Source organism: Sceloporus occidentalis, unplaced genomic scaffold (genome assembly GCF_023333645.1).
Source record: "Sceloporus occidentalis isolate IW3139 unplaced genomic scaffold, rSceOcc1.0.p SCAF_1, whole genome shotgun sequence".
NCBI lineage: Eukaryota > Metazoa > Chordata > Lepidosauria > Squamata > Phrynosomatidae > Sceloporus > Sceloporus occidentalis.
In genome coordinates, this window is record NW_028316981.1 from 15524505 (window position 1) to 15551112 (window position 26608).

The 26608-nt window shown below is 40.5% G+C and overlaps 1 protein-coding gene across 2 annotated transcripts in view; it reads left to right on the top strand.

The window, feature by feature from the left end:
• Positions 1-26608, top strand: part of LOC149320925 (lysosomal thioesterase PPT2-A-like) — a 53490-nt gene that overhangs the window by 16737 nt on the left and 10145 nt on the right. For both annotated transcript variants that reach the window (XM_089506138.1, XM_089506146.1), the window contains exons 2-4: positions 19933-20105; positions 24293-24446; positions 25271-25366. In XM_089506138.1, coding sequence (XP_089362264.1) covers positions 19944-20105; positions 24293-24446; positions 25271-25366 — 412 coding nt within the window. In that variant the 5' untranslated portion in view covers positions 19933-19943. The remainder of the gene's footprint in view (positions 1-19932; positions 20106-24292; positions 24447-25270; positions 25367-26608) is intronic.

Sequence of the window (26608 nt, forward strand, 5' to 3'; positions counted from 1 at the left end):
TCATTTCCAGCTTATGGTGACTCTAAGGCAAAGCTACCATTGAGTTTTCTGGGGCTGAAAGTGTGAGATTTGCCCAAGGTCACTCAGAGGCTGTCCATGGCAAAGTGGGGATTCAAACCCTTATCCCCAGATTCCTAATCCAAAACTCAAATCACTGTGCCATACTGGCAGACACATTTGGATATAATAGGATAGGGTAAATTGGAATCCCATTCTTTCCCAACTCAAACTTTATTGTATTGTGACACACTGTTGCAACCCACTGCAGACAGCCTTAAGTTTTTCCAACCCTCCTTCACCATCCTCCCAGTGTTGAAAGTGCTTTAAAAATACTCCAGCTACACAGAGGACAAGGAGGTGAGGTGGGAGCTTGGGAGCATGAAATACTGTTTTTTGTTTTTTTAAAGGCTTTTTGTCAGACAGTTTGTTAACTATGCCTATATAAAGATGCAGATTTTATTTAAAACATTTTTTATCCCATCCCATATCCAGGGATCTCAAGGTGGCATGAAGTACAAACACTTTAAGAATTTATAACAGTAAGAATAATTCAAACATCTTGTTTGTTCCTTGACTCATGGTGACCCTGTGGATGAGACATCTCCAAGACCCCCTGCCCTGCGCTGTTCTGCATCGGTCCTGTAAACCCATACCTGTGACCTCCCTAATAGTTTGTTTCCTTCTTCTCTTTCTACTGTCTCCACCTTTCCTAGCATTCTTGTCTTTTCTAATGAGTCAAGCTTTTCATGACATGTCCAAAGTGAAAGCATATTTAAAGCTATTGGCATCACTGTGGTTGGTGTCACCTGGTGCAGGGTGATGGTAGCACACTTTGTCTTCCCTCCCGTTGCCTTGCTTGCCTATCCTCTGGCTGGCTGGCTAGCTGACCACTCAGACTACTGCTGGGAGGTGGCATGCAGTTCATGTTCAGGGTCTAGCGTGGCTGCTCATTCAGCAGACATGCCAGACTTTGAAGGCATCACAACGACTGCTGCTGAAGTGGGTGGCACTGCAACCTCCAGAGGTCCTGATTGGGGTCTGACATGGCTGCTGCATGAGCAAGAAAGAGAAGTGACTCCCTTTCTTTCTCGCCCACCAGCCACGCTAATCCCTCTGGGTGTACTGCCTTACTGAGTGTACTTCCCTCTTTGGGGTGTCACCCAGTGCGTTCCACATGCCCCGCACTCCCTAGTGACACCTCTGTTTAAAACAATTTAAGAATTACAACAAGACAATCTAAAACAGTTAAAACAGGGCTGTACAGTGGGTGCTTGGTAACCACTGGAGTTTAGTTCCTGGACCCCCTCTGTGGGTACTAAAATCTGTGGATGTAGAAGTGCCATTAAATGCAATGGATAGCAAAATGGTGACCCTTATATTAAATGGCAAAATCAAGCTTTGATATTTGGAATTTATATATATTTTAAAATATTTTCAAGCCGCAGATGCTTGAATCTGTGGATAAAGAATCTGTGGATAAGGAGGGCTGACTGTATAAGATAATGTGAAACCTGGCAAATGCATAGATTTGGGCAAAATCAACTGGGTTCCAAAAGCTGTAGTTGTGTTTTCACTTTGACACTAAAATGACACCAGTGTTGGTTCAGATTGGGCCCCTAAGGGGAAAGCTTTCCACAGTTTGGGTGCCAAAACAGAGAAAGCTCACTCCTACATTTTCCTCTAGTGGGACACAGAGAAGAGGCCTTCCAACCAGCTTCTGTCCTAAGGCCGGTGTTTCTTCCATTGTGGAGGTCCCAAGCAGATGGGAAGAAGATGTATAGATGGACAAACAGGCAAAATGAAAAAGGACTGGCAAAATTAAGATGGCAAAACTATAAATTCTATGGGAAATTGAATCAACCTCAAATCCATACAAAATGCCACACTGCAGTCCAAGTATTACAATGCATGAATGTGATAACAAGCATGTTGGAGAAGTTTTTGTACAAAACCAGAGTAATAATGTCCCAGAGTCCTGTTCAGGCCCTTATGCCAGCAGGGGCACTTTTTCCAGGGTTGTGCCACCCGATAGATAACTTTTGCTGGCTCCAAGTAGTCTGTTTGTCCAGCGCCTGCTTGCCTTCATGGCCGCAACACCCATGGCCTTTTTCTCTTGCTGCGCCACGGATGGCGTAGTTGTCAGTGAGGTTCAGGACAAAGTGTTACAAACAATTAAAACAAATGAAAGTCCTTAGAAACAAACAGGCTGATAATAATGAAAAATCAGCATTTTTCTTGGTAGGTGTATGGGCTGATGAAGGTTTGTGATAAAGGCTGGAAGTGCCATTTTGTGAAATTTCTTCAGCAGCTGATAATTTAGACTGAAGGTTATAAAAGGATAACATAATAATCGGGCTTCTGTCTTTCCGAGTATCGGACAGTTTGTTCTGTTTCTAGTATGTCAAGTTGTTGGTTGAGATGTAATTTTTGATAATTAGTTTGTCTGTTTATACTTTGTAAGTAATAAGAGACTGTTTCTGGATGAATCATTGAGGTTATAGTTTGGTAAGAGAGATTTCTTTCTGGGAGAGAATTCTAAGTAACCCTCCCTAAACTGCAATTCCCAGGATTCCCTATGATGGAACCATGGCAGTTAACATAGAATCACTGTGGCATAAATGTCAGTGTGAAAAGGCCCTTTCCCATTGTTGTTGTTCTTCTGTGCCTTCAAGTCGTTTCTGATTTATGGCAACGCTAAGGCAAACTGATCATGGGGCTTTCTTGGCAAGTTTCTTCAAAGGAAGTTTGTTGTTGCCATCCTCTGAGGCTGAGAGACTGTGACTTGTCCAAGGGCACCAACTGGATTTATCACTCAATACATTTTTAATAACAACTTATTTAGATAATATAGTATGTTTGTAACTGTGAAAATCCTGTGAATAAAAAGCAGCTCTAGAATGTCTCTTTATTCACTGGATAATCATGAGATAATCGTGATGTCGCGTGACGTCATGTAATAATCTTTGCGTTATTGCATGATATTGATGGGAGCATACTGCTATGCCCCCATATTTTTTTGCCAGTCTGATAAAGTTGTTACATTTACATTATAGGCTGGGGAATTAAATTCCTCAAGTTGCCCATATCTGCTGCCCAAATCAACTACTATATTTTTAATTTTTAGACAGCAAGGATGGGCAACTTCAGGAATTTAATTCCCCAGCCCCGTCAGATTCTGCCAAGGATTACCTGTTTCCCCTGTTGCTAATACAGCCATAGCTGAAAGTTCCTCAAAATTGCCTTTTTGCACTAAAATGGGGTGCCTCTACTCCAGAGGAGGAGAACTGTCACTTGGTTCAAATGCTGGATTGTGCCAGTACCCCTTGCAGCTGCCTGACGTTGGTGTTGTGAGCAGTGAAACAATGCTAAGCGAGGAGGGCAACTTATTTTGTTACTCTTGGAAAAATTCCTTTTCTGAACTACAGTAGTATCAACTGCTCCCATAAACCTTGAGACTGTATGCTTAATATGAAAGAGCCCCCAGTTTCAGTACAATAATTAATAAAGAGAGGAGAACCGATCTTGTAACCCCAGTGAGACTGAACCAATATCTTTTTTTAGCCCGCACGGTTGTGGATTGAAATCCTGGCTAGGGGATTCTGGAAATTATAGTCCAAAAGATAAACATTTTCAACCTCTGGTGTTTTATACCATGGGACAGCAGCTTGTAGCATTCAGATGAAGTTTATTTTTAGTGTAGCATTCCCAGTTATTTTTGAGAAATAAGAAAGTAAAGGCTGTTGCCTCATTGCAGAATTAATGCAGTTTGACACTGCTTTAACTGTCATGACTCCCTCCTATAGAACCCTGGGATTTGTAGTTTGTTGTGGCACTGGAGGTCTCTGGCAGAGCAGGTTAAATAGATCACAAAACTACACATCCCAGAATTTCCATAGCCTAGAGCCATGGCTATTAAAGCAGTGACAGACTGCATTAGTTCTGCAGTGTAGATGCAGCCAAAGTATTACTTTTTGAAGGAAGAAAAAGTAAGAATAGTGGCAGCCAAGTTATTTCGTGTGCATGCTTGGTACTATCACTTCAGTTAATTTAATTCTAAAAATAATTTTTCAGGTCAGACATATGAGTTTGTGCTCGCTTCCTACTAAATTTTCATAACCATTTGACTTAGTGCTCTCTCCTTATGTTCTTATGTGAGAACATTGCTAGGCTCAATGCCTTTGTCAAAATCTCTAGCCTATCATATTCCTACTTTAATTGTTGGGAGCTCTTACCTGCCTTCCACAGTTTTGTGCAGAGGGTGCCCCTGTGATTGTGGGTTTCCTTGGTAATGTAGTGTGAGATTGAACCACTGCGGTTGGCAACATGGTATTCCACCTGTTGCCACTGCAAACCAATTAAAGACTGGGTGGGAAGGAGGGAAGACTTTCTCCAAGATGGTTGGCAAAACAGACTTTGATACCTTCATGGTTAAACGGGTTTCCCTTGGGCCAAACTGGGTATACCTTAAGCTTCAGTGGAGCAGGCCTCTGTTTTTAATGAAGCTGCTTAAGAAAACTTTCTTTTGCAGAACAGGGGGAATTTAGGCACACAGAACTGGTACTTGTTTTAGACATCAGACTGTTGTGTTGCGTGGTTTGAAATGTAATATTACATGTATAGAATGATCTCTTGCATAGAAGGTTTTTTTCCCCCCACTTACAGTATATGCAGAAAAGGAGAGAGAAGGAGGGAAGTACTCTATGTGCAAAGAGGCACCATTTGAAATATGTACTGCATTAGAATGCATTTCTGAGAACTATGAACTGCATTAGTACAGTAGTACAAATATGTATTACGTTAGATTGTATTTCTGAAAACTCCCTTGTGCAAAACAAAACACATAACGAGCAACTTGCAAGTAGAAATATAACTCATAAGAGAGCAGGCTGACAGTAATATTGAATATTTATTCATTCGATTTTTAGCCTGCCTTTTCCCAAGGATGGGATCCAAGTCAGCTTCCAGAAGCTTAAAAAAAGATTAAACTATAATCGTATTTTACAAAAGTTAAAAAAAGAATTAAATACAGTAGCTCCTTGGTATCTGCTGGGGTTTGGTTCCAGGATCACCCATGGATACCAAGATCTGTGAATGATCAAGTCCCATGGAATACAATGATGTCCTAAAGTGGTGTCTCTTATATGAAATGGCAAAATCAAGATTTGCTTTTTGGTTTACTGCATTAACTTAAAACTTAGTTTAAGCATTTAGAATCAGAGTTTCAGTGTCGAAAGAAAATGGGAGTGCCAACATAGCAGATGCAAGAATTCTAGGTGTGAATGATTTTCAGTCTGTCTGTCTGCCCCCCCCCCCCCATGCTAGAAATCTGGGCATAGAAGAATAATTTCATGGAAGGGGGCAGAATTCTTATATGCAGAGGCAATGGCCTCATTTTGCCCCTTCCCTGCAGGTGCATCCTTGCTTGGAAAGGAGATTACTGTACTTAGGAATACTATTATTATTATTATTATTATTATTAACTTTTATTTATAAAGTACTGTAAATTTACACAGCGCTGTACATACAATCTTTTTAATTGGATGGTTCCCTGCCCTCAGGCTTACAATCTAAAAAGACACGACACAAAAGGAGAAGGGAGTGGTGGTGGGGAAGGAGCCTGTCTAGTATGATAATACATATAAAATACATAGCAGTACAGGAAATGGTTTGATAAAACAGGCATCAAAAGAACATCAAATAGCAAGTGACAATTATGCAATGCCTGGGAACGCTGCCCTGAACAGGATGGTCTTCAACTCCGTTTTGAAGCTGGTTAAAGAAGTGATAGCTCTTGCTTGCGGGGGAAGAAGTTTCCAGGAGTGAGGTTCCAGGACTTGAGGGTTGTATTCAGAGGATGCCAATATCAAACCTCCTCTTAATAAATCGTGTCAAGAAAACTCTATGATAGGATCATCAAAAGTCACAGTTGACTTGAAGGCACATAGCAACACAAGAAATTTTAAGTGGGAGAATAATCAGAGACAGAAACTCCTCCAGTTCCAGAGAAACTCCCCCAGGAGAGATTCTCTGGAGCTCTTGCCATGTCTTTGGGGGCAAAAAAGAAGAAGAGTGTATCAAGAAGGCTATTATGACCAGTGGTGTGTTATAATCCACATCACAAACACCACGAGGCGATGCCAGGGAAGACCATTAGTGGGTTAATTCAGTTACCAGAGGAACTATATTGTCTGTGATTCATTATTGATTTGAAATTAAGCATAAACAAGAAAACAAAATTGGCTTACTGGATCCTTCTTAAGGCCCATCCTGCCTTTCACTCTTCATTACTGAGCAGTTTAGTTTCTAAGCATAACATGATCGAGATGCCCAGCCTGCTGTTGTCTGTCTCAGTATTTAGAAACAGTACAGTTGATCCTCCATATCCACAGATTCTGCATCCATGGAGCCAACCATCCACAACTTGAAAATGCTGTGTGTGTGTTTCTTGTACCTTCAAGTCATTTCTGACATAATGGTGACTCTAAGGTGGGCTGATCACAGGGTTTTCTTGGCATGTTTCTTCACAGAGGGTTTTCCATTACAGTCGGCCCGTCTTATACACAGATTTTTTATACACGGATTCAAGCATACACGGTTTGAAAATGTTCAAAAATATATAAGCTTCCAATATCAAACCTTGATTTTCCCTTTAAGGGACACTATTTTGCTATGTCATTATATTGAATGGGACTTGAGCATACAAGGATTTTGTTATCCCTGGGGCATCTTGGAACCAAACCCCAATGTATAACAAGGGTCTACTGTACCATCCTCTCAAGGCTGAGAGTGTGTGACTTGCCCAAGGCCACCCAGTGTGTTGTCATGGCAGAGTGGGGAATGGAACCCTGCTATCCAGAAAAGCCACTACACCATGCTGCCCCCCCCCAAAAAAAAATTCCAAAAAGCAAACCTTGATTTTGCCATTTTTTATAAGAGATACCATTTTACTATGCCATTGTATATATAATGGGACTTGAGCATCCACAGATTTTGTTATCCATGGAGGGTTCTGGAACCAAACCCCAACAGATACCAAGAGCCCACTGTATACCTCTGAATACCAATTTATTTTTATTTCTAGACCTGTTTTTTTATATTAATTACTTACGTTCATATCCTACTTTTTGGGGGTAGAATTCAAAAATAACATTGTTTCTTTAAAAAATATATTGTTGCATTTCTATCCTGCTCAGAGCTTGTAAAAAGTTGCTGTTTGGATTACAGTATGTAGAGAGATCTTGTAGCATCTTTTTTCTCAGGTAATCTCCTCATACAAATGCTGAATTGTCTCCAGTGAAGTAAACTGATGACAAGGGGGTAATTGAAACGAGAATCTGGGACATTTTAAAAGCAGTTGAAAAAGTTGGACAACACAGAATTAATTTGGGCTGCCCCTGCCAAATAGGGGACAGTTGAAGGGTATGGACTATAGTACTTTGCCCATTTCGTGAGATGGCATAACTCACTTAAAAATACTATAATGTGCCAGAAGTCGAAGCCATGCTGATGGCAATTAATAGCAACAAAATAATTAAATATGGGATTTAGATTCCCCCTCCCCACCATGGCCAATACTTTTCTTTTTGTGCATCTTAAATGGATGTACTAAAGACAAAGACATCATTGTCTCTCTTGAGTTTTAAATGTGTTTGTCAATGAAAGGTTTGTTGGCCTAATTTTAAAAAATATTAAATGTGGATTTTGCTTCCCTTCACCCCTGCTTTTGACTCATAACGCTGACTTTGCTTTGTACGTAATGAATCTAGTTTCTGAGTGGGTTTGACAGAAAGCCAAGGCCACAGTGCCCCAGGACTGTAAAAACATTGACCAAAAACTTGATTATGCTGCAGAAGAATGTAAATCTGTTCTCAATCCCCGTATCAAACAGATGCTCAGGAATGTGAAACATTGGTCAAGCCTGGTTCTCTGATCATTCCCCCTCCTTACAAAAAGTGCTCTCTATGATAAACTCAGTTAAAGGGTAAGTCTGTAGTCCAGCTGGTGCTGGCTTCCCAGGGTCTCAGACAGAAAATATTTCTCTAAGCACTGCTGCTTTGGGTCTTTGGACTCAGTGGTTCCCATGTTTAGACCTGGGGATATTAGTGAATGACATTTCTCATCGTTGGGAACAATGGGAGTTGTAGTTAAGCATCCCCCACCCATACAAATGTATGCCCTTCCTCACTGGTAGGAGGATCCAGAAAACTGATTTTGGTTCTTTAGATCACCCCATTTTTTATTTTCATTTTTTTTGCAGCATACAGTGGGACCTTGTTATCCGCTAGGATTTTGTTTCCAGGACCTCCCTGTAAATACAAAAACCCATGGATGCTCAAGTCCCATTATATACAATTACAGTAAATACAGTATATACTGTATACTGTATTTACTGTAATTGTATACTGTATACTGTATTTACTGTATACAGTATATACAGTAAAATGGGGTCCCTTATATAAAATGGCAAAATCAAGGTTTGCTTTTTGGATTTTAGTTAAAAAACCAATATTTTCAAGCAGTGGAACGTAGATTCTGTGGATGCTGAATCTCTGGATACTGTGGGCCAGTTGTATTAGCTGTCATCATGAGCTGAAGTTGGAATGGTTAATGTTGTAGCTTCTAAGGGACTGACATTAAGTTGTTAAAGAAGAGCAATTTATTAACATTGATGTATAGCTATGGTGGGGAATGAGGGCATTCCCTCTGATAAGAATTTGCCCCCATGACATCTTTCTTTAGTCCTTAAATTTCTAGCACTGCAGTACAGTGAGTCCTTGGTATCCACTGGGGTTTGGTTCCAACCCCCCAGTGGATACCAAAATCCATGGATGCTCAAGCTACATGAAATACAATGGCATATCAAAATAGTCCCTTAGATAAAATGGTAAAATCAAGGTTTGCTTTTTCAGAGTTATATATTTTAAAAATATTTTCAAGCTGTGGATGTTTGAATCCATGGGTAAAGAATCAGTGGATATGGATTACTATAATTTAAAACTTTGGCCGAGTTTTCATTGATACACTTTATGTATCCAAAGATGGGCAAAGAATGTGAACACAGCATGCATAAGTGTTCCAGGTGTGAACCATTTTCAGTGGCTCTGGGTGTGTTTACAAGGGCCAAATTAACCGGTTTACTGCTACTCCCATGGTGCCCTGTCTTCACAATGCAAGGCCAATGCACTGGTTCGATTGTGGATTGTCTTCACAATGTGAGGCCAGTTCCTCATCAAATCTGGTTCATCCTTCTCTTAAACTGGTTTTAAAAGACTTAACCTGGAAACTCTGGAACACTGGAGTAATGCTGGGTGGCTGTTTACACACCCATCCGACTGTGCCATCTTATGCCAGCAGTGCTGGCATGGGTCACTTCCTCTGATCAATGCTGGGCACCACATTTCCACCCTCAGAGGGAGCCACTTGTGCCAGTGTTGGGTGGCACAGCGGGACATGTGTACAGTATGTGAACAACTTCCAGCAACACTCAGGACTGCAAAAGTAGGGTGGCGAATTTGGGGCACTCCAAGGTCAGAATAGTCTGGGAGCAGCACAGAGAATTCTGGCTGTGTAGACTCAGCTTGACTCAGCAATACTAGAAATTTGGGGACTAAAGGAAAATTTAATGGGGGCAGAATTCTTATTTGGGGTGGCCAGCATGGCGTAGTGGTTTGAGTGTTGAACTATGCCTCTGGAGACCAGGGTAATCCCGTTTGGGCAGGTCACACACTCTCAGCCTCAGGGAAAGGCAATGACAAGCCACATCTGAACAAATCTTGCCAAGAAAAAACCATGGTAGGTTTGCCTTAGGGTTGCCATAAATTGAAAATGACTTAAAGGCACACACCAAAAATAACACTGCCCTCATTATGTCCCCACCCCATAACTACACTCCAATTAGCATTTTCTTTTAAATGGAATTCATTTGTTGAATTAATTTGTTGATATGGTAAATGTATTAGAATGGTCACTAATAAGTCAGCAAAGCAACTTCCATCACTTTAGATCCAGCAATATGCAGGGAGATCTCGTAACACCTTTGAGACTAACTGAAAGTAAAAAGTTGGCAGCATGAGCTTTCGTAGACTGAAATCTACTTCTTCAGATGCATTTGGAAGTAGACTATGAAAGTCTATGAAAGCTGATGCTGCCAACCTCTTTCTTTTGGTTAATTTCAAAGGTGCTACAAGATCTCTCTGCATATTGATTCTATAGACTAGCATGGCTATGTCTTTGAATTAGCTCCAGCAATAGTTAGTCAACAATATTCTGACATTTAACAGTTAAAACACTGAATTCCAACATTGTTGTTGAACATTTCAGTGAAGCAGAAATAATGAGTTAATTCTTGATGCGCAATTCCAAACTCTGGCCAAGAGCCAGAAAACCCACCAGCGGATAACAATCGTCCTTGATGCATGTGGACAACCCGCCACACGTTGAGACCCGGAGAGTACTAGTCCCCACCCTCGAGCTTTGGGATTGGCTGAAGGAGTGGGGCGGGCCTTGGAAGAGGCTTTATAATCCCAGGGAAGCGGGAAGAAGGTTGTAGACTTCTGAGCAAGCACTTCATTGCTGGGAAGTGTGTCAGCTACATATAGGCTTGTGCTAGGTAAGAGCTCTGGGATGACTTGAGGGCTGGGCTCTGATCTCTTTGCCTTCTCTGCTGCCTTTCTCCGTGAGATAATCCGAGTCTTTATTTGCAGTGGCATGTGTTGTTGTGTTGTTTATAGCTCTGGAGTCAACTGAGAGAGGCTTAGATTCGTAAGTCGCTAGCGGGAGAAGTGTTACAACTTGTCAGGGCTAGATTAACCAGAGATCTGTGCTACTGCCAGGCACCCAACAGAATGGAATACAACTCCCATCATCCCCGGCCAGCCCAAGGAGTGATGGAAGTTGTAATCCGGTGCATTTGGAGGACACTCAGGTTTGGAAAGGACTGGACTAGAACATTTGTGCTATAGCTTCTTTGTGACCACTTTAATTTTGTGTGATGCGACATTTTGTGAAATCGTTTAGCGTAATTACACAATTTTTCTGGGGTATTAATGGGATAAACTCCCAATCTCCTTCATATGATAAACTCTTTAGGCAGAGAACATTTAATTTTTCAAGTAATCTACATACTGTTTCATCTGGAAAAACATTTAGGTGCTGCATAAGAAAAACTTGCCAGTTGTGTATTGTTGATTTTTGCTGCATGTGTAGGGCAGGCTGCTTTGTGTGTGGTTCAGCATCTCAGCACAGCACATATGAAGCATTTCTCTTTTTTAAGTGAAATTAGAGCAATGACTAACTGTTGTGGAAGGAATGGATTCCCTTCCTTCCCTTAAAATGATTGGAAGAGTTAATATTAACTTTTAATAGTGTCTTTCCTCCTTCTGTACACATCCTGAGCTGGTTTGTGGATGCTATATTGTGGGATAGGGGACCACTTTGGTGTATTGGATGTGTGTCACCTGCCATGGCTTACACAACACTCCAAAATTTTTCTCCCTCTGAAGTAAAGTCACCAGTAGAAAGAGGTGAAGACCTGGGGGGAAAATGAGGGGGATTGAGATCCCCCCCCCCCATTTTATTTCCTGAAGCTTCTTCATTCCAGAAAGTTTTTTAAAAAATAATTTTTTTTAGAAAAATGAATAAAATTCTTTGTTCACAAATTTACTACCGCAAAATAATTTCTAAAAATTATGTAAAGGGAGGAGTTATACAAGATTAGGTCCGTTATCAGATCATTACAATTCCTGGTCTTGGTTTCCTTTTCTCCATTCTTTTGAGAGGAATGAGTACAGTGTGACACTACAGCAAACTAATTTAAAGTTTTGTTAATATTGATTTATTATTATTATTATTATTATTATTATTATTATTATGCCTTCCTCAAACTGGGGAATCGAAATGGATTCCTTACAGTTCAGGACCTTGTAGCATTACTTGTAACAACAAACAAAGAAACAAACAAAAACTCTGAAAAAAACAGTGTTTTAATATAGTGTGCATAATAATTAAAAGTTGTATATACTGCCTTTTATGTTCCTAAAATAATAAAGAGCCCTCCAATCTGTAGAGGATATTTACATTGCAATTTTCATTACCCTCAATGTTTCTGTTTTTCTAAAACAAACAAACTTTTGCAGCTTTAACTTTTGCAGATTTGATTATTTGCAGTTTTGATTAATTTGATTAATTCTCTCTAGGAATCTCTTGGTCCTCCAGCATAACTCTACCAGAAGTTGATCATAGAGGGGATTTTCACACGGAGGCTTACCGTTGTTAAAATGCTGGCAAAATGTTCCGGAAGTGTGAAGGTGTGGTAGCTACTCGTGCTTCTCAAGCGTCACTGAAGCGCATGCTCTCCTCTCCTGTCGACAAAATGTTCTCAGAGCAGTCTTTTCTTCAATAATGGGATCTTCCTTTATGAAGAAATGGCTGCTCTGTGAACACTTTGTTGATGGGGGAGGAAAGGGTGCGCTTTAATGACGCTTCAGAAGCACGACTAGCTACCACACCTTTGCCCCTTTGGAGCGTTTTGCCAGCATTTTAACAATGGTAAGCCTCTGTGTGAAAATCCCCAGAGTTGTGCTGGAGAATCTAAAAATTCTTAAAGTAAACACTTCTCTAGGCATTTGTAAGTCCTCCAGTATGATTCTATGATCAACCTCTGACAGATGTTGACCATAGAGTTGCACTGGAGGATCTAGAGATCCCTAGAGAGAACATATTAATCAAAACTGTGTTCTCTAAGGTAAAAATAAGTTTGTTTTTTTTAATTTGCAGTTTTTCCACCTTTATGGGGACTCTTCATCCCTAACCCCAGCAAATGTGGAGGGACCACTGTATATACAATGCCATAGTAAAATGGTGTCCCTTATATAAAATGACCAAATCAAGGTTTACTTTTTGGAATTTATATATATTAGATTTATTAATCTATATATCTATTATATATAATAGATGATAGATAGATAGATAGATAGATAGATAGATAGATAGATAGATAGATAGATAGAGATATATTAAAATATTTTCAAACCATGGATGGTTTCATGCATGTATAAAGAAACCGTGGATATGGAGGGCTGATTGTACTTATCACACGATGTCATGTCTGTCCTGCTGCTGCCTTGCATTCCATTCATTGACTGTATGCACCTTTACATTGATAGACAAAACCTGTCAGTGGTCTCTCAATCCTGCTGCTGTTGCATGACTGCCTTGGTGTAATAGGTTCCTTCCTTGGCAGTTATGTGGTGTGAGTGGATGTGATTCTTCACCTCTCCCCCTTCTTCCTCACAGCAAATGTGGCTGCCAGCAACTTTGCGAACCCAGCTGCTGTATGCACATTCACAGAGCAGCCAGGAAGGGGGTGGTTGGCAACTGTGTTAATTTGTTCCCCCCTTCCCAAAGCACGAGACTGCCGTGTGAATACGCGCACAGCATCCTTATGCTTTCGAAGGGAGGAGGAGAAGTGATTTGCAGCTACCAACACCTTCATGAAGCTGGCTGCTGTGTGCACTTTCACATATTAGCCATCTTCAGGAGGCGGTTGGTAACCCTGATCACTCATTCCCCTTCTTCTTCCCAGAAGGTGGTGTTTTACATTGTGGGGAACAGATCATGCGACCATGGATCACCAAAGTGCTATTGTGGTGAAAAGTGTGATAAGAAATTATGCTAAACTGGTGTGTGTCCATTCTTAAACTAGCATGATTATGGCAGGATAGTAGACTGGTGTGATAAAATCTGCATGTGTGGAAGATTTTCCTTGTGTCTCTGCAGTTCTAGAAATTGGAGGAGTGAAGGAAAATTTCATTGGGGAGGCATAATTTGTATTTGGGAGGGCAACACCCCTATGTCAGCCTGGCACTCTACCCTCTGCTGCACTGCATAAGCTTCCGGCAGGTTGTAGGTGGAAATTGCAGCTTTGCCTTAACACCGACCCAAAGGACAAGGCTGTATTTTTCACAGGCATATTGCTCATTTGTGGCTTTGCCTTGTGGATCTTGTAGGTGATGGCAGCCTTGTTTCTTAAGGGTACCTCAGTTCAGGAGTGCTTCAGGTGTTCAACCCAGAGCTTCTGAATGCAATTTTATACAGATCATCTATTTATGGCAACTATTTAGCAAACCTATCACATGATTATTATTTTTGGCTAGATTTATTCAATGCTTTTACCATTGTCTGAAGCTGAGAAAGTGTGACTTGCCCAAAGTCACCCAGTGGGTTTCCATGGCTGAGCAGGACCTTGAAGCCAGGTCCTAGTCCAACACTCAAATCACTACAACACACTGGCACTTTGTACATAACCACTCACACATGAGTGTCAGTTTAGTGGAATTTCTTTGAATTAAGTGGATATAATAGGGATAGCAAACGTGTTTTTTTGGATTGCAGCTCCCAACATTTATCACTATTGGCTATGCTTGTTAGGAATGCTGGGAGTTGCAATCTAACAACATCTGGCAGGCTACATAATCCCCACTATGGGAATATAGGATTGCAGCCTAAACCTGTAGGCAGATACATAGGCAGAAGGTTTATAAGCAGGTGTATAAGAAAGTTTTAATACTGCATTTAAAATAATTACAGTATATCCCATCTTTCCTTGAACCCCAGGGCGGCTAACATAATTCTATTAAAATACTGCACAAGAAAGAAACCACCCAACAAGACTAGCAAGCCAACAAGAACACGGGTTCAGAGGCATTCTAATTTTTAAGAGTTCTAGCTGTAAATCAATAAATGTTTTAAATTGTTTTGATTTTATAGACACTGTAATACTGTTTCATTCTTATTTTTTGTATGTTTTGTATGTTTTTAGCCTGTAAGACAGTGCTGTTCAAAGTTGTGGTCCATGGACCAGTGCTAGTCCCTGAGCCATCATTCCCTAGTGAGTTTCTAGGAAAGAAAGAAACAGTTGTGGCTAGTGGTCACAAATATGGTACTGGTCCCTGGCATACTGAGGAAAAATAATTGCCAATTCCCTACATCAGATAACCTAAGAAGCACTTCTGTAAGCCACCTTGAGGCAAAGGCACAGTATAAATAAATGGTTAGAGCCAGCATGGTGTAGTGGCTTGAGCCATTATGAGTCTGAAGACCAGTGTTCAAATCCCTGCTCAGCCATGGAAACTCACTAGATGATTTTTGGAAAGTCACACTCTCTCACCCTCAGAGGAAGGCAAAGGTAGTTCCCCTCTGAACATATCTTACCAAGAAAACTCTGTAATAGATGCCCCTTAGGGTGACCATAAGTCAGAAACGACTCGAAGGCACACAACAACAAATAAATGGTTGATTGGGGTGAAAATTTGGCCCCTAGCACAAAGTTCCCCACGATTGGTATGAATCCCAGCTCCTCGGGGTCTACTGAGGGCATAGACGTTCTCTCTAGTCATGCCTTGTTTTATTTCTGTTATTGTTCAGTGCATCATTCTTCAGCCAGCCATCTCTCAGAAGCCCCTCTGATGATTGTGTTGAAGATGTCTCATCCCTGTTGGTGTCCCACTTTTTTCTCTTAGTCCACAAGTAGTAAATAGTTCGACCATCTGAATGTTGTTGGACTACAATGCCCATGAACCCTAGTCAGCAGAGCTAATGGAGAGTAATGCTGGGCCTTGCACTCCAACAACATCTGGAGGGCTGCAGTTTACCCATCCCACTATTGGCATGACTCTCCCCTTCTGCTCTTTTTCTGGGGAAATAAATCCATGAAAAAAGCATGGCTAGGGATTTGTAATCTTGACTGTGGATTTATTTATGGGCTATCACAGTTATCCATTGTCCTACTGTGAATGTTGATGCATATAGTGGAATGGATGCCATTGGTATGCGATGGCTTGTTTCACTGGAAAAAACCAGAAGCAAAATGCAAATGCTTCCCAGTGCCTTGTAACCTAGTTTTTCCAAAAGGCTTATTACTGTCAAGGCATGTGTTTTCAGCTTTTTAAAATAACCCTTTAGCTGCAATGCGAATAACTGCAATCACAGTCACACAGAGACACACAACACACACCCCTTTCTGAGGTTCTGTTGCTGTTCTATTCTGCCTGGGGAAAACGCTGTCGAACTTTGAAAGCTTGTATGTGCCAACACCAAGCTATATCAGTTAGAAGAAGTTATCAGCTTTTGGATCTGACATTGGTGAGTGGTCAGGAAAGTGCCGATATTTATGTACTATTTTTTTAGCTGGAGCTTAGCGAAATCTAATGGGTGTTTTTCGTGTGTGTGTAAGACTTGTTAGAAGATAGGCTGAGGCCACATTCCCAATATGATTTAAAGCGAATTGCTGATTTGATTATATGATGGTCGTTCCCATTTGAAACCGGTTACAATTCTACTATAATCAGTTTCAATTGCAATGAAGTGAGGCTGCACTAGTTCTTTGGTGGTTCTTTTAGAAAATCGATTCCAAAGCATGTTCAACAAGTGGGATTTGAATCGCATAATTCTGGAGGGGAAGTAGTAATGGCAGGGGGGTGTTTTACCATCCCTCCTTGGTTTTTGGTAGATCCCCCATTCCCCCCCCCCCCCAGCACTGCCTTTGTGTTTGTGGTGTGACCTATGGGTGCATGATTTTTTTAAAAAAAAATGGATAGAAGATTTGATCCATTGATTTTGCAACTAGTTATAATTACTCGGGCAGCAGGGCCGACAGCAGCTCAGTGAGGCAACTAGTTGCAAAACCAATGAATCAAACCTTCTACCAATTTTTTTCTTTTAAAAAAGTATAGTTCCCAAACCGTTCTGCTGCTTACGTCACTAATGACGCGCAGATGATTGACATGCATTTTGAAGTGGTGCAAACTAGTGCGGACGACAATCATTTTTTGCATTTTGATTGGCCGAATAAAGGAATCACTTTTTTGTGGATTTAGGATGTTATTGTATTTTGCTATATGTATCCCTGAATAGGTTTCCTGATAGGCAGCAATGAAGTCTTGGTTGGGAATTAAAATGTATTTAAATTTGAGTGACCATATGATGCAATGTCAAGGGTAGGTTTGAGCGGCTTATGGCCTTTAAGATGATTCATTAAAAAATATAATAAGTGAACATCTCTGGATATGTCTTACCCGAACTGGAGATTGGCCCCACATCATCCAAACTCTCATCAGGGAAGGATGTTTTCTTTGGGCCATGCAGACAGGGACCATGACAGATTTATAACATAAGTGACCAAGGGCTATGAGTCTGAGGGCCTTTGCAGCATGAAGTGGACAAAAGTCTAGTTCCATTTTACATTTTTAAAATTGCAAAGTATTTATTTAATTTATACCTATCTTTCTCCAAACAAGGGACCTAAGGTGGCTTTCCACAAGGTTGAAACAAGATATGACTAAAATCCTAATGATACAAAAGTTTTTTTTAAAAAATATATATAATAAGCTATTATGTAAAAGACACTCATAATTTAAAACAGTACAAATCATTTAAAAATCATAACAATAAAGATTAAAATGCAGCATACATATATGCTCCATTAAATTGACATTCTTGTATACCAGTGGCATATATATGTCTGTCCCTGGTTTTCACTCCACTGTATGCATCTGAGGAAGTAGACTGAAGTCTATGAAAGCTCATGCTGCCAACGTCTTTATTTCAGTTAGTCTCAGAGGTGCTACAAGATCTCTTTACACATCCCTTAAAAGCCATGTACAATCAGTTAAATCATCAAATGCTTGGTTGACTAAAAAGGTCTTTACCTGCCAATGAAAGAAAAGCAGAGAAGAGGCCAAGGAAAGGAATTTCAAAGTCTCGGGAGCACCTACCAAGAAGGCCCTGTCATTTATCCTCACATTTGGGCCTTCTGGTCGCAAATGCTTGGGGACAGAATGGAACTATGAGGTTGGTGGAACGTAGAAAAAGTCCTCCCAGAGGATTGAAACAATCCATCTGAGTATTATTCTCTAGGGGAGAACTGTGCTTCTAGAGGTTTCCAGGAGTGCATTTTTTAATGGGAAAAATAATTATTAGGGAGACAGTGGAGCTTAGGGGCCACAGACAGCTTGCAAACTTTGTGTCACCAACTTCAACTGATAGAGACTAATAAGATTATAGATTCATCCTGACATGTTTGGAACTGAGGAACCAGCTGGGTACCTGCAGGAGATTCTGACAAGGATGCTGCTGGTTATGATAAAAATGCTGAATGATCAGTTCGCTCTGAGCTTTGCATTCCAAATAAGTGGAATGCTATATTTAGATGTGTGTGTGTGCAGCCAGATGAAATGTGTTAAAATCCCTTCTTCCGTTCTTCTTCTTTATAGAAGAGTGGGTTGGTTGGAATTATTGCCAGCTCCGCAATGCTGGACAGAAAATTGAACAAATCAGACTTCAAATTCCAGCTCTGTCCTGGATTTATTGGATGCTGGATGATCCTGGGCAATTCACTCTCTTTCCAGAGCTCAGCCTCACTTTTTCTTTCTTTCTTTCTCTTTTTTTTTGGAACAAAGAATAATATTTATTAATAATTATCAAAAATAACATGCACACATAGAGACTAAAACACGTAACAATAAATTCACCTTTGCACACACACACCTTTATAAAGACTTCTAGGTTATTTCTGACAGTGACCTAACTAATTATCCTAATCTCTCCTCATCTCATTAATGTTACCTATTATTTATCTTATTCAGTTTTTCCACTATTAATCAAAGTTTCTTTCTTAAACATAAAAAAAACACCTTTGCTTTCTATATGTCAAATCCTATAACACTGACATTCCCTCTTTGCTGTCTGAATATTTTATATTTGCCTTTTGTATACTTACTCAAAATATTTTTTTAAAAGAAGGTCCTGTTAACCATCTCGGTGAGAACGTTGCCTGAGTCAACTGAGGAGTTACTTATTTAAGATGCTTCTATATCACCCTTCCTCAAAGTGATTCCAAGTATTCCAGTAGAAAAATCACTTTGAGGAAGGGTGATATAGAAGCGTCTTAAATAAATAACTCCTCAGTTGACTCAGGCAACGTTCTCACTGAGATGGTTAACAGGACATAAAATCAAGTCAAATGAAAATAATAGTAAAATAATTAAAAATGGATAATAAATGAGAGCCATCATGGTGTAATGGTTTGAGTGTTAAACTATGACTCTGGTGACCATGGAAATCCACTGGGTAGCATTGGGCAGATCACACTTTCTCAGCGTTGAAGGAAGGCAAAAGCAAACCTCTGCTGAACAAATGTTTCCAATAAAATCTCATGGTAAGGTTTGTCTTAGGGTCCTCATCAGTCAGAAACAACCCGAAGTCACCCAGCAACGACAAGCTAATTCAAAGATATTGCTGTGTTAGTCTGTAAAATCAGTATGTAGAGAGATCTTGTAGCATCTTTGAGACTGCCTGAAGGAAATGAGTTGGCAGCATGGGCTTTTGTAGACTGAAATCTACTTCCCCACATGCATCTGAGGAAGTAGACCTAAGTCTGCAAACGCTCATGCTGCCAACTCCTTTTTTTTAAAGTTAATCTCAAAGGTGCTACAAGATCACTCTACAAGCTAATAAACAGTTAAAACAGGAGACAAGTGCTATGTTTAAACTCTTCTCAGTCCATAAGTGGTGCTAGATAGCTTCAGGTAAGCTCCTGTCTCTTCCAGCAACCTGTTTGTAATATGTGGAGAATGTCTCCTGTCTTATGGGATAAAAAATTTTCTGTAAGCACCCTCTTGAGTATTATGTAAGCACATTTTTTGTCATATTAGTATAATAATATGGCAAATCATGGAGCAGGAGTGCAAAGACTTCAGAATTTGTCAAGTTGTAAGTTGAGTTTATGGGTCACCATTGATCAGCCATGATGGGTAGAGCAAGTGTGTGTGCAGACTGAAATGATCAACCAAGAACAAAGCAAAGGTGAAGCATGGGCAGTGGCAGAAGGAGAAAATGCACTCAGCGCTCACATTTATCCATCTCTGTTTTTTCCAGCTGGTGGGATCATGTGGCAGGGTCGAAGCTATATTGGAGTACTAGCTCCATTTTGTATTCTGGCCACCTTCCTCCTGGTCACTCTCACAGTGTCTTATAAACCGGTCATTGTCGTCCATGGCTTGTTCGACAGTCCTTCGGATTTTCAGCTTTTGCTTGGCTTCATCAATGAGGTGAGTCTGGGAGCCAGAACATAGGCAGTGATGTGGAATATGTATAAGGACAAAGCCACTTCGTACTTTCAACTACAGTGGAAACTTGGTAAGGCAACAGTTAAGCAAATCTAGTTGATCCAATAGGCCTGTTCTGGTGATGGCTAACTCTTAGATTCAGCCCATGGAACTGATGTATTTTTTACATATTATTTTTTATTATTTTTTAATTTATTCATTATATTCATATCCTGCCTTTTCCCCAATTTTAAAAACCCAATTTGGGTTGTATCTCCTTTATCCAGAATTCTGAAATACAGTTGGCCCTATATACGGATTTTTTATACATGGATTAAACATCCACGGCTTGAAAATATTCAAAAAAAGAATAAATTTCAAGTATCAAACCTTGATTTTTTCCATTTTATATAAGGGACACCATTTTGCTATGCCATTGTATTTAATGGGACTTGAGCATACACGGATTTTGTTGTTCACGGGGGTTCCTGGAACCAAACCCCAATGGATAACAAGGATCAGCTGTACTCCAAAATCTAACATCTGACATTGTTTACATGGGTACCTGAAATAGTGACACTTTTTCTTCCTGATGATTCAAACGTTGTTTCATGCACAACATTATTAAAATGATTGTGTATAAAAGTACCTTTGGGCTATGTGTATAAGATGCATATGAAACCTAAATGAATTTCATGTTTAGACTTGGATCCCATCTTCAAGATAGCTCATTATATGTATGCAAGTATTCCAAAATCCAAAAAAAGTGGAATCCAAAACACTTCTGGTCCCAAGCATTTTAGATAAGGCAACCACAACCTGTAAACTATTAATACAACCAGAACCAGAATGCAGAGGAGGAAATGGAATCAGGTTTGCTATTTAGAGGAAATAATTAGAGTCTTTAGATCTGATGAAAAACAAGCTGATGGTTCTGAAAGTGGGTTTTAATGTACAGTTTGAAATTCGGTGGAATCTCAAGGAACAATTCCCAATTTACAGGACACTGAACTTTTCAAGCATGATTGCATGTCACCTATAGACCATGTAATAAATAATAATAATAATAATAATAATAATAATAATAATACTTTTATTTATATACCGCTTTTCCTTCTGATCAAAGCGGTTCACATAGTATCAATTATATGAATATATATCACAATACAAAGCAATATAGCACAGAATACATTACAACAAGCAATACATTACATCAACGGCTACATCAACAATTTTACATAGTTCGATAAAAATCTAATACTATATACAAAAAAATTTAAAAACTATCAGTTGTGGTTGGACATCCTAATCTTAATTGGAGTTTTCCATCTTTAAAGAGAATCAGTACAGTGGACTCTTGTTATACGCTGGGGTTTGGTTCCAAGATCCCCCGTGTATAACAAAATCTGTGTATGCTCAAGTCCCATTAAATATAATGACATAGCAAAACGGTGTCCCTTATAAAAAATGGAAAATCAAGGTAAATTTATACTTTTTTGGAACATTTTCAAACCATGTATGCTTGAATCCATGCATAAAATATCCGTGTATAAGAAGGGCCAACTGTATAAGATAGGAAAATAAGCTTTTATATTATTACAAGCAAAAGGCCTGTGAAATTTCAGCAGTGGATGGGAAGTGTGTATGTGTGCATGTGGGTGTGTGTGTGGTTTCAGTCTGTGCCCCAACCATCCTAAGTCTGCCATTACGATTTGGGATTTTTTAAAATGCTTTTATCTCTCCCCTTTCCCTAAGAATACCAGGCACTACGTTTAGCCTGGATCCTCATTTTATCTGTGAAGTATGTCAGACTTAGAGCAGGGGATCCTAAAGTCAGAGTGAGTTTCATCATTGGAGGTTTGAACCTGTATCCCCAGCCCTAGTTTAATGCTGAATCCTTGTGGTAGACAGTGTTTGCCCACAGAGGGTATGAGGGACCTTTCTAAAAAATGTTTAAACAGGAAAAGTTGTGACTTTCACAAGATCAATGGAGGGCTATATGGGACCCCTGGATCAGGATCCTGTGCCTGCTCTGTCCTATTCACTATACTGCATTGGTTCTTGGATGACCCAAGAAATTTTGCCATCTGAGGCAAAGGGCAAGATGGGCTTGCCTCCCAGTTTCAAGTACAGAAGCTGGATAGACAGTGGGTACATCTCCACTATAGAAATAATGCAGTTTGACATCACTTTAACTGCCATGGCTCCATCCTACAGAATCACAGGGTTTGTAGTTTGGTGAGTCACCAGTCTTCTTTGGCAGAGAAGGTTAAAGATCTTGTAAACTACAAATCCCAGGATTCCATAGGATGGAGCTTTAGTGGTGTCAAACAGCTTAATTTCTGTGGTGTAAATGCATACTGTAGTTCAGTTAACCACAGCATCAGACTAATTTAGGGATCCTGGGATTAACCTGTGTGAACTACACATCTCTGTTGTCCAAAAGACAGGAAGAGTCAAGGGCAGCAGCTGGGGTGGCGCTGCTGCTGCCCTAATATCTTCTGTCTGATGTAGTTGCCGCACTGTGACTAGTGACAGAGTTGTCCTAATTCTACTCTTTCCTGGATATAGGGTACCCCAGTCATTTATTTTCCCCTCTTTCTTTTCTTTTTTCTCATTGTTCTTCTTAGTCTTCTGGTCAGGGCTGGGATGGTCTTGTAACTTATTCCTCCAAGCTGTCTGTGACTCATAACCCTGGCGTGATAAATGAGATCCTATTTACATTGAGGTGCCTGGGTTAGATGGGAAAGTCAGTTTTTCAGGGTAGTGGAAAGGAAGGTATGGGGTTCTGGTAATTCCCGAGTCCTTATTTGGCAAAACTTTCCTTTGTAGAAATAGAATTATAAAGCAGTAAAAAACCAGAAGAGTCAGTCTGAGATCTTGGATAGAGTGTTCGGCAAGGACATGGGTGTTCCAGGTTCTAATCACCACTGTGTCATTCAATTCACTGGGTGAGCTTTGGCCTAGCCATTCTGGTCTTGTCTACATGCGCCAAATAAAGTGTCCCCCCCCCCCCCCCCATCTTCATGGTGACTTGTCTCCATGATGCAGGGCCAAATCCCCAATTCTAGTGTGTATTGCCTTCACAATGAAAGTCCAGTTCTGCATTGAATCTGCCGTATCCTTCCTTTAAACCATTTTTTTAAAAAACCTTACCTTTTGCTCCAGATTTTGCAGGAAAACCTGGAGCACTTCATAGTGATGTTGGGCATCTGTCTAGACACTTGTCCCCACTGGGCCGACTGGCATCACTGCTGCTAGTGTTGAGTCTCTCCTTCTGAGGCCACAACAAATTGTTCAGCCATGAGATTGATGCCAGGCCAAGGTGATCAGATGTCCTGATCACAAAAGAGGACAAGGCACTGCAAGAAAAATGGAAGACATTACAAAATAAAAGCTAAAAACACTAATATAAATATAAATACGTGCTTCTTAGTCATGCTCATAATGGAGGAGATTTTGAAATTCCTCCTGGACAGAAGGTTGAAATGTAGGACATGTTCTGGAAAAGGAGGATATTTAGTCACCCTATGCTGGTCTCCTCATTGTGACCTCCGAGGGAGCAACTCACAACAGCAGTAGTGGTGCCCAGCAGAGAGATGTGTGTAGACAGCCGCCCAAATGTCACTACAACTTATGGAGCTAAAGGGAGAATCTGGGACAGCTCTGAGGCCAGAATACTTTGGGATCAACCTGGAGTATTTTGGCTGGTGTAGATGAGTTCTGTGGCTCAGCTTTACCAATTTCACAGGATCATTTTGAGAATGGTAAAGCTGTGTATGCTGCTTCATGCATCTAATGAATAACAACATTAACCAGTTCCTGCTAAGCATAAAAATATGCAAGATTCCATGTGTATCTATTTTATTTATTTATTTAAATGTGTCCTCCCAGCCCACAAGGGCTCCCGAGGCGATGAACAAATAAAAAATAGTAAAAGCAATACATAGATAAAAATATTTTAAAATACTTTTATAAAACTCCTAAAAACAGTCTAAAAACAATCCTGTGTGCCCTAGTGGCACTGAGATGCAGAAACCAGTTTCCTATCTGCTTTTGTTTTCAAACCAGGAACTTTTCCAAACTTCAAGCAACCACTGTTTGGATATTTTGGGAAAGCTCTTCCTGAATGTTTGAGTCTTTCTGCCTGTCTCTCTGACAGTAACTCAATTTCTGCTGCTTCCCAACAGACCCATCCAGGAACCAACGTAACGGTTGTTGATCTGTTTGACCGCACTGAGAGCCTGAAACCACTCTGGCTACAAGTCGAGGGGTTCAGGCGAGCTATTTACCCTATAATGCAGAATGCTGCTGACGGGGTCCACCTCATCTGCTATTCACAAGGTACATGGGTTCTTGTGGGGCAGGGATGGAGAGGGAAACTCCCACTTTTAGAGCATCTCACAGGCCTCTTCCACTGTCTTCTGATAAGCCTTCTTCACTATCACTAGGTCCAGATGGGCTTGCCTGATTACATAGCATTTGGGGCTAGCCATACTTTTTATTTTCCACATTTCTCCAAAGGCAACCTGATGTTAGTTAATAACAGAATGCTAGGTGAGGAGCACTTGACTTAAATGGAGGCATGATCCAGTTGCTTGGTGATGATCAGGGCATCTGACAGGCCTCCTCCACTGTCCTCAAACTTCTGATCACTTCATGTTTTGGAAAAAGGCTCCTCCTGAGTCTAAAATCTCTTGTTGCTTCCCTCTGGTTGGGGACATGAACAAATCTCCCCTATGTCCTCTTAAAAGAGTAGGGGAGCATTCTGAATATATTTTTTTCAAATAATAAAAATATCTGGGATAGGGCATTGCAACCTTTCAAGGTTCTTTGGAAAGCATGTACAGATCTCAAGATTTTGCCCACCCTGAAATGTATTGCATTATTAAACAATCCTGGCCGGCTGTGCCTGACTTGGTGCCAGAGTTAACAGTATTGAGCTAGCTGGACCCAGTGGTTCGATTCAGTATAAGGCAGCTTCTTATGTTCCTAGGTAAAAAGTTGATCCATTTTAAGAGGGCCATATTAAACCCTGAGCAACTGGAACACATCTGACATTGGGTTTTGCCTAATGGATTGATGTGGAATTTATACAGGAGTAAGGGGTTCATTCAACCTTTATGTGCTGTCCTAAAAGTGTGACTCCATTTTCCTCTTTTCTGCAGGTGGACTCATCTGTCGTGCCCTCCTTGCCACAACGCCTGATCATAACGTGGACACATTCATCTCACTCGCCTCCCCACAAATGGGGCAGTATGGAGGTAAGTGAGGAGCTTGAAGCACAATGGTGCCATTGGGATAGGAGATTGGACTAAACATTCAACTCAGTGCCATTCAGCAGGGTTTCATTCAATAGGAAGGTCCCCAAACATTGGCTTAACCATATTATATGTTGGAAGGAATGGCAAAAGGTGTCCTGGCAGGGCCCCAGAACAGGTCCTCTGACTTTCCAGTGGCAGAAAATAATTTTTTAAAATGGCATTAGATTAAAAAATTTAAAATTGGCCTTAAAAATGACCAATTACAGACCCAAAGTATTGTAGATACCAGCCTTTTATAAAATAAAGCCTATTTGACCATCAGACAACTCAGTGAGGGTATTAGACAGCTCTTGACAATACATCTTGGGACATTTCCCAGCTTGCAGGCTTCTCTTGGGTGCCTGCTCCAAAGATGCCAGCAGTGGCTTATCTCCTAGACATGTACATCACTGTGGGATGGCCCCCTGAATTTTGGCCCCTCAGTTATGTAGGTCCAATCTGCACTGCAGAAATAGTGCAGTTTGATACCACTTTAATGTCATGGCTCCATCCTATGGAATTCTGGGATTTGTAGTTTTGTGAGCTATTTGGCCTTCTCTGACTGAGAGCTCTGGTGCCACAACAGACTACAGATCCCAGGATTCCATAAAATGGAGCCATGGCAGTACAGCTGGCATTCTTAATAAGGTCTCCATAGACAGCACTGTGTCTCTGAGGGACTCACACTGTTTTTTTTTTCTACTGTGTAAGTGGATGGAGCAACACCCTCCACATTTACTTCACGGGGTAAATAAGAAAGAGCAAATGGATGAAATAAAAATAGCTGCTGTGGGCAGATATAGGGTTGCCAGGTTTATGGTTCCAGATGTAATCTCATGGAATGACTGTTTTTCTCCCTGGCCCCTTTCAAACTACACAATTATAGCAGTATCATTCAACTTTAATTGCCATACCAACATCCTCTGGACTTCTGGAGTGTGTTGTTTAATGAGTCACTAATACTTTGTGGCAGAAAACTCTAAATATCTAACAGAACTACAAATCCCAGTATTCCATAGGATGATACCATGGTGGTTAAATTGGAAACATAGAGCTATAATTGTGCAGTGTGAGTTGGCCACAGATTTTTAAGTGGCAAGAGAAATAAATTTCAGGGCAAGAAGCACTGGGGAAGGACAAGTGGAGGTGGTTTGAGTTTTGTTTGTGAGGTGATATTAAAATTACAGTACCCATTTTCCCTTC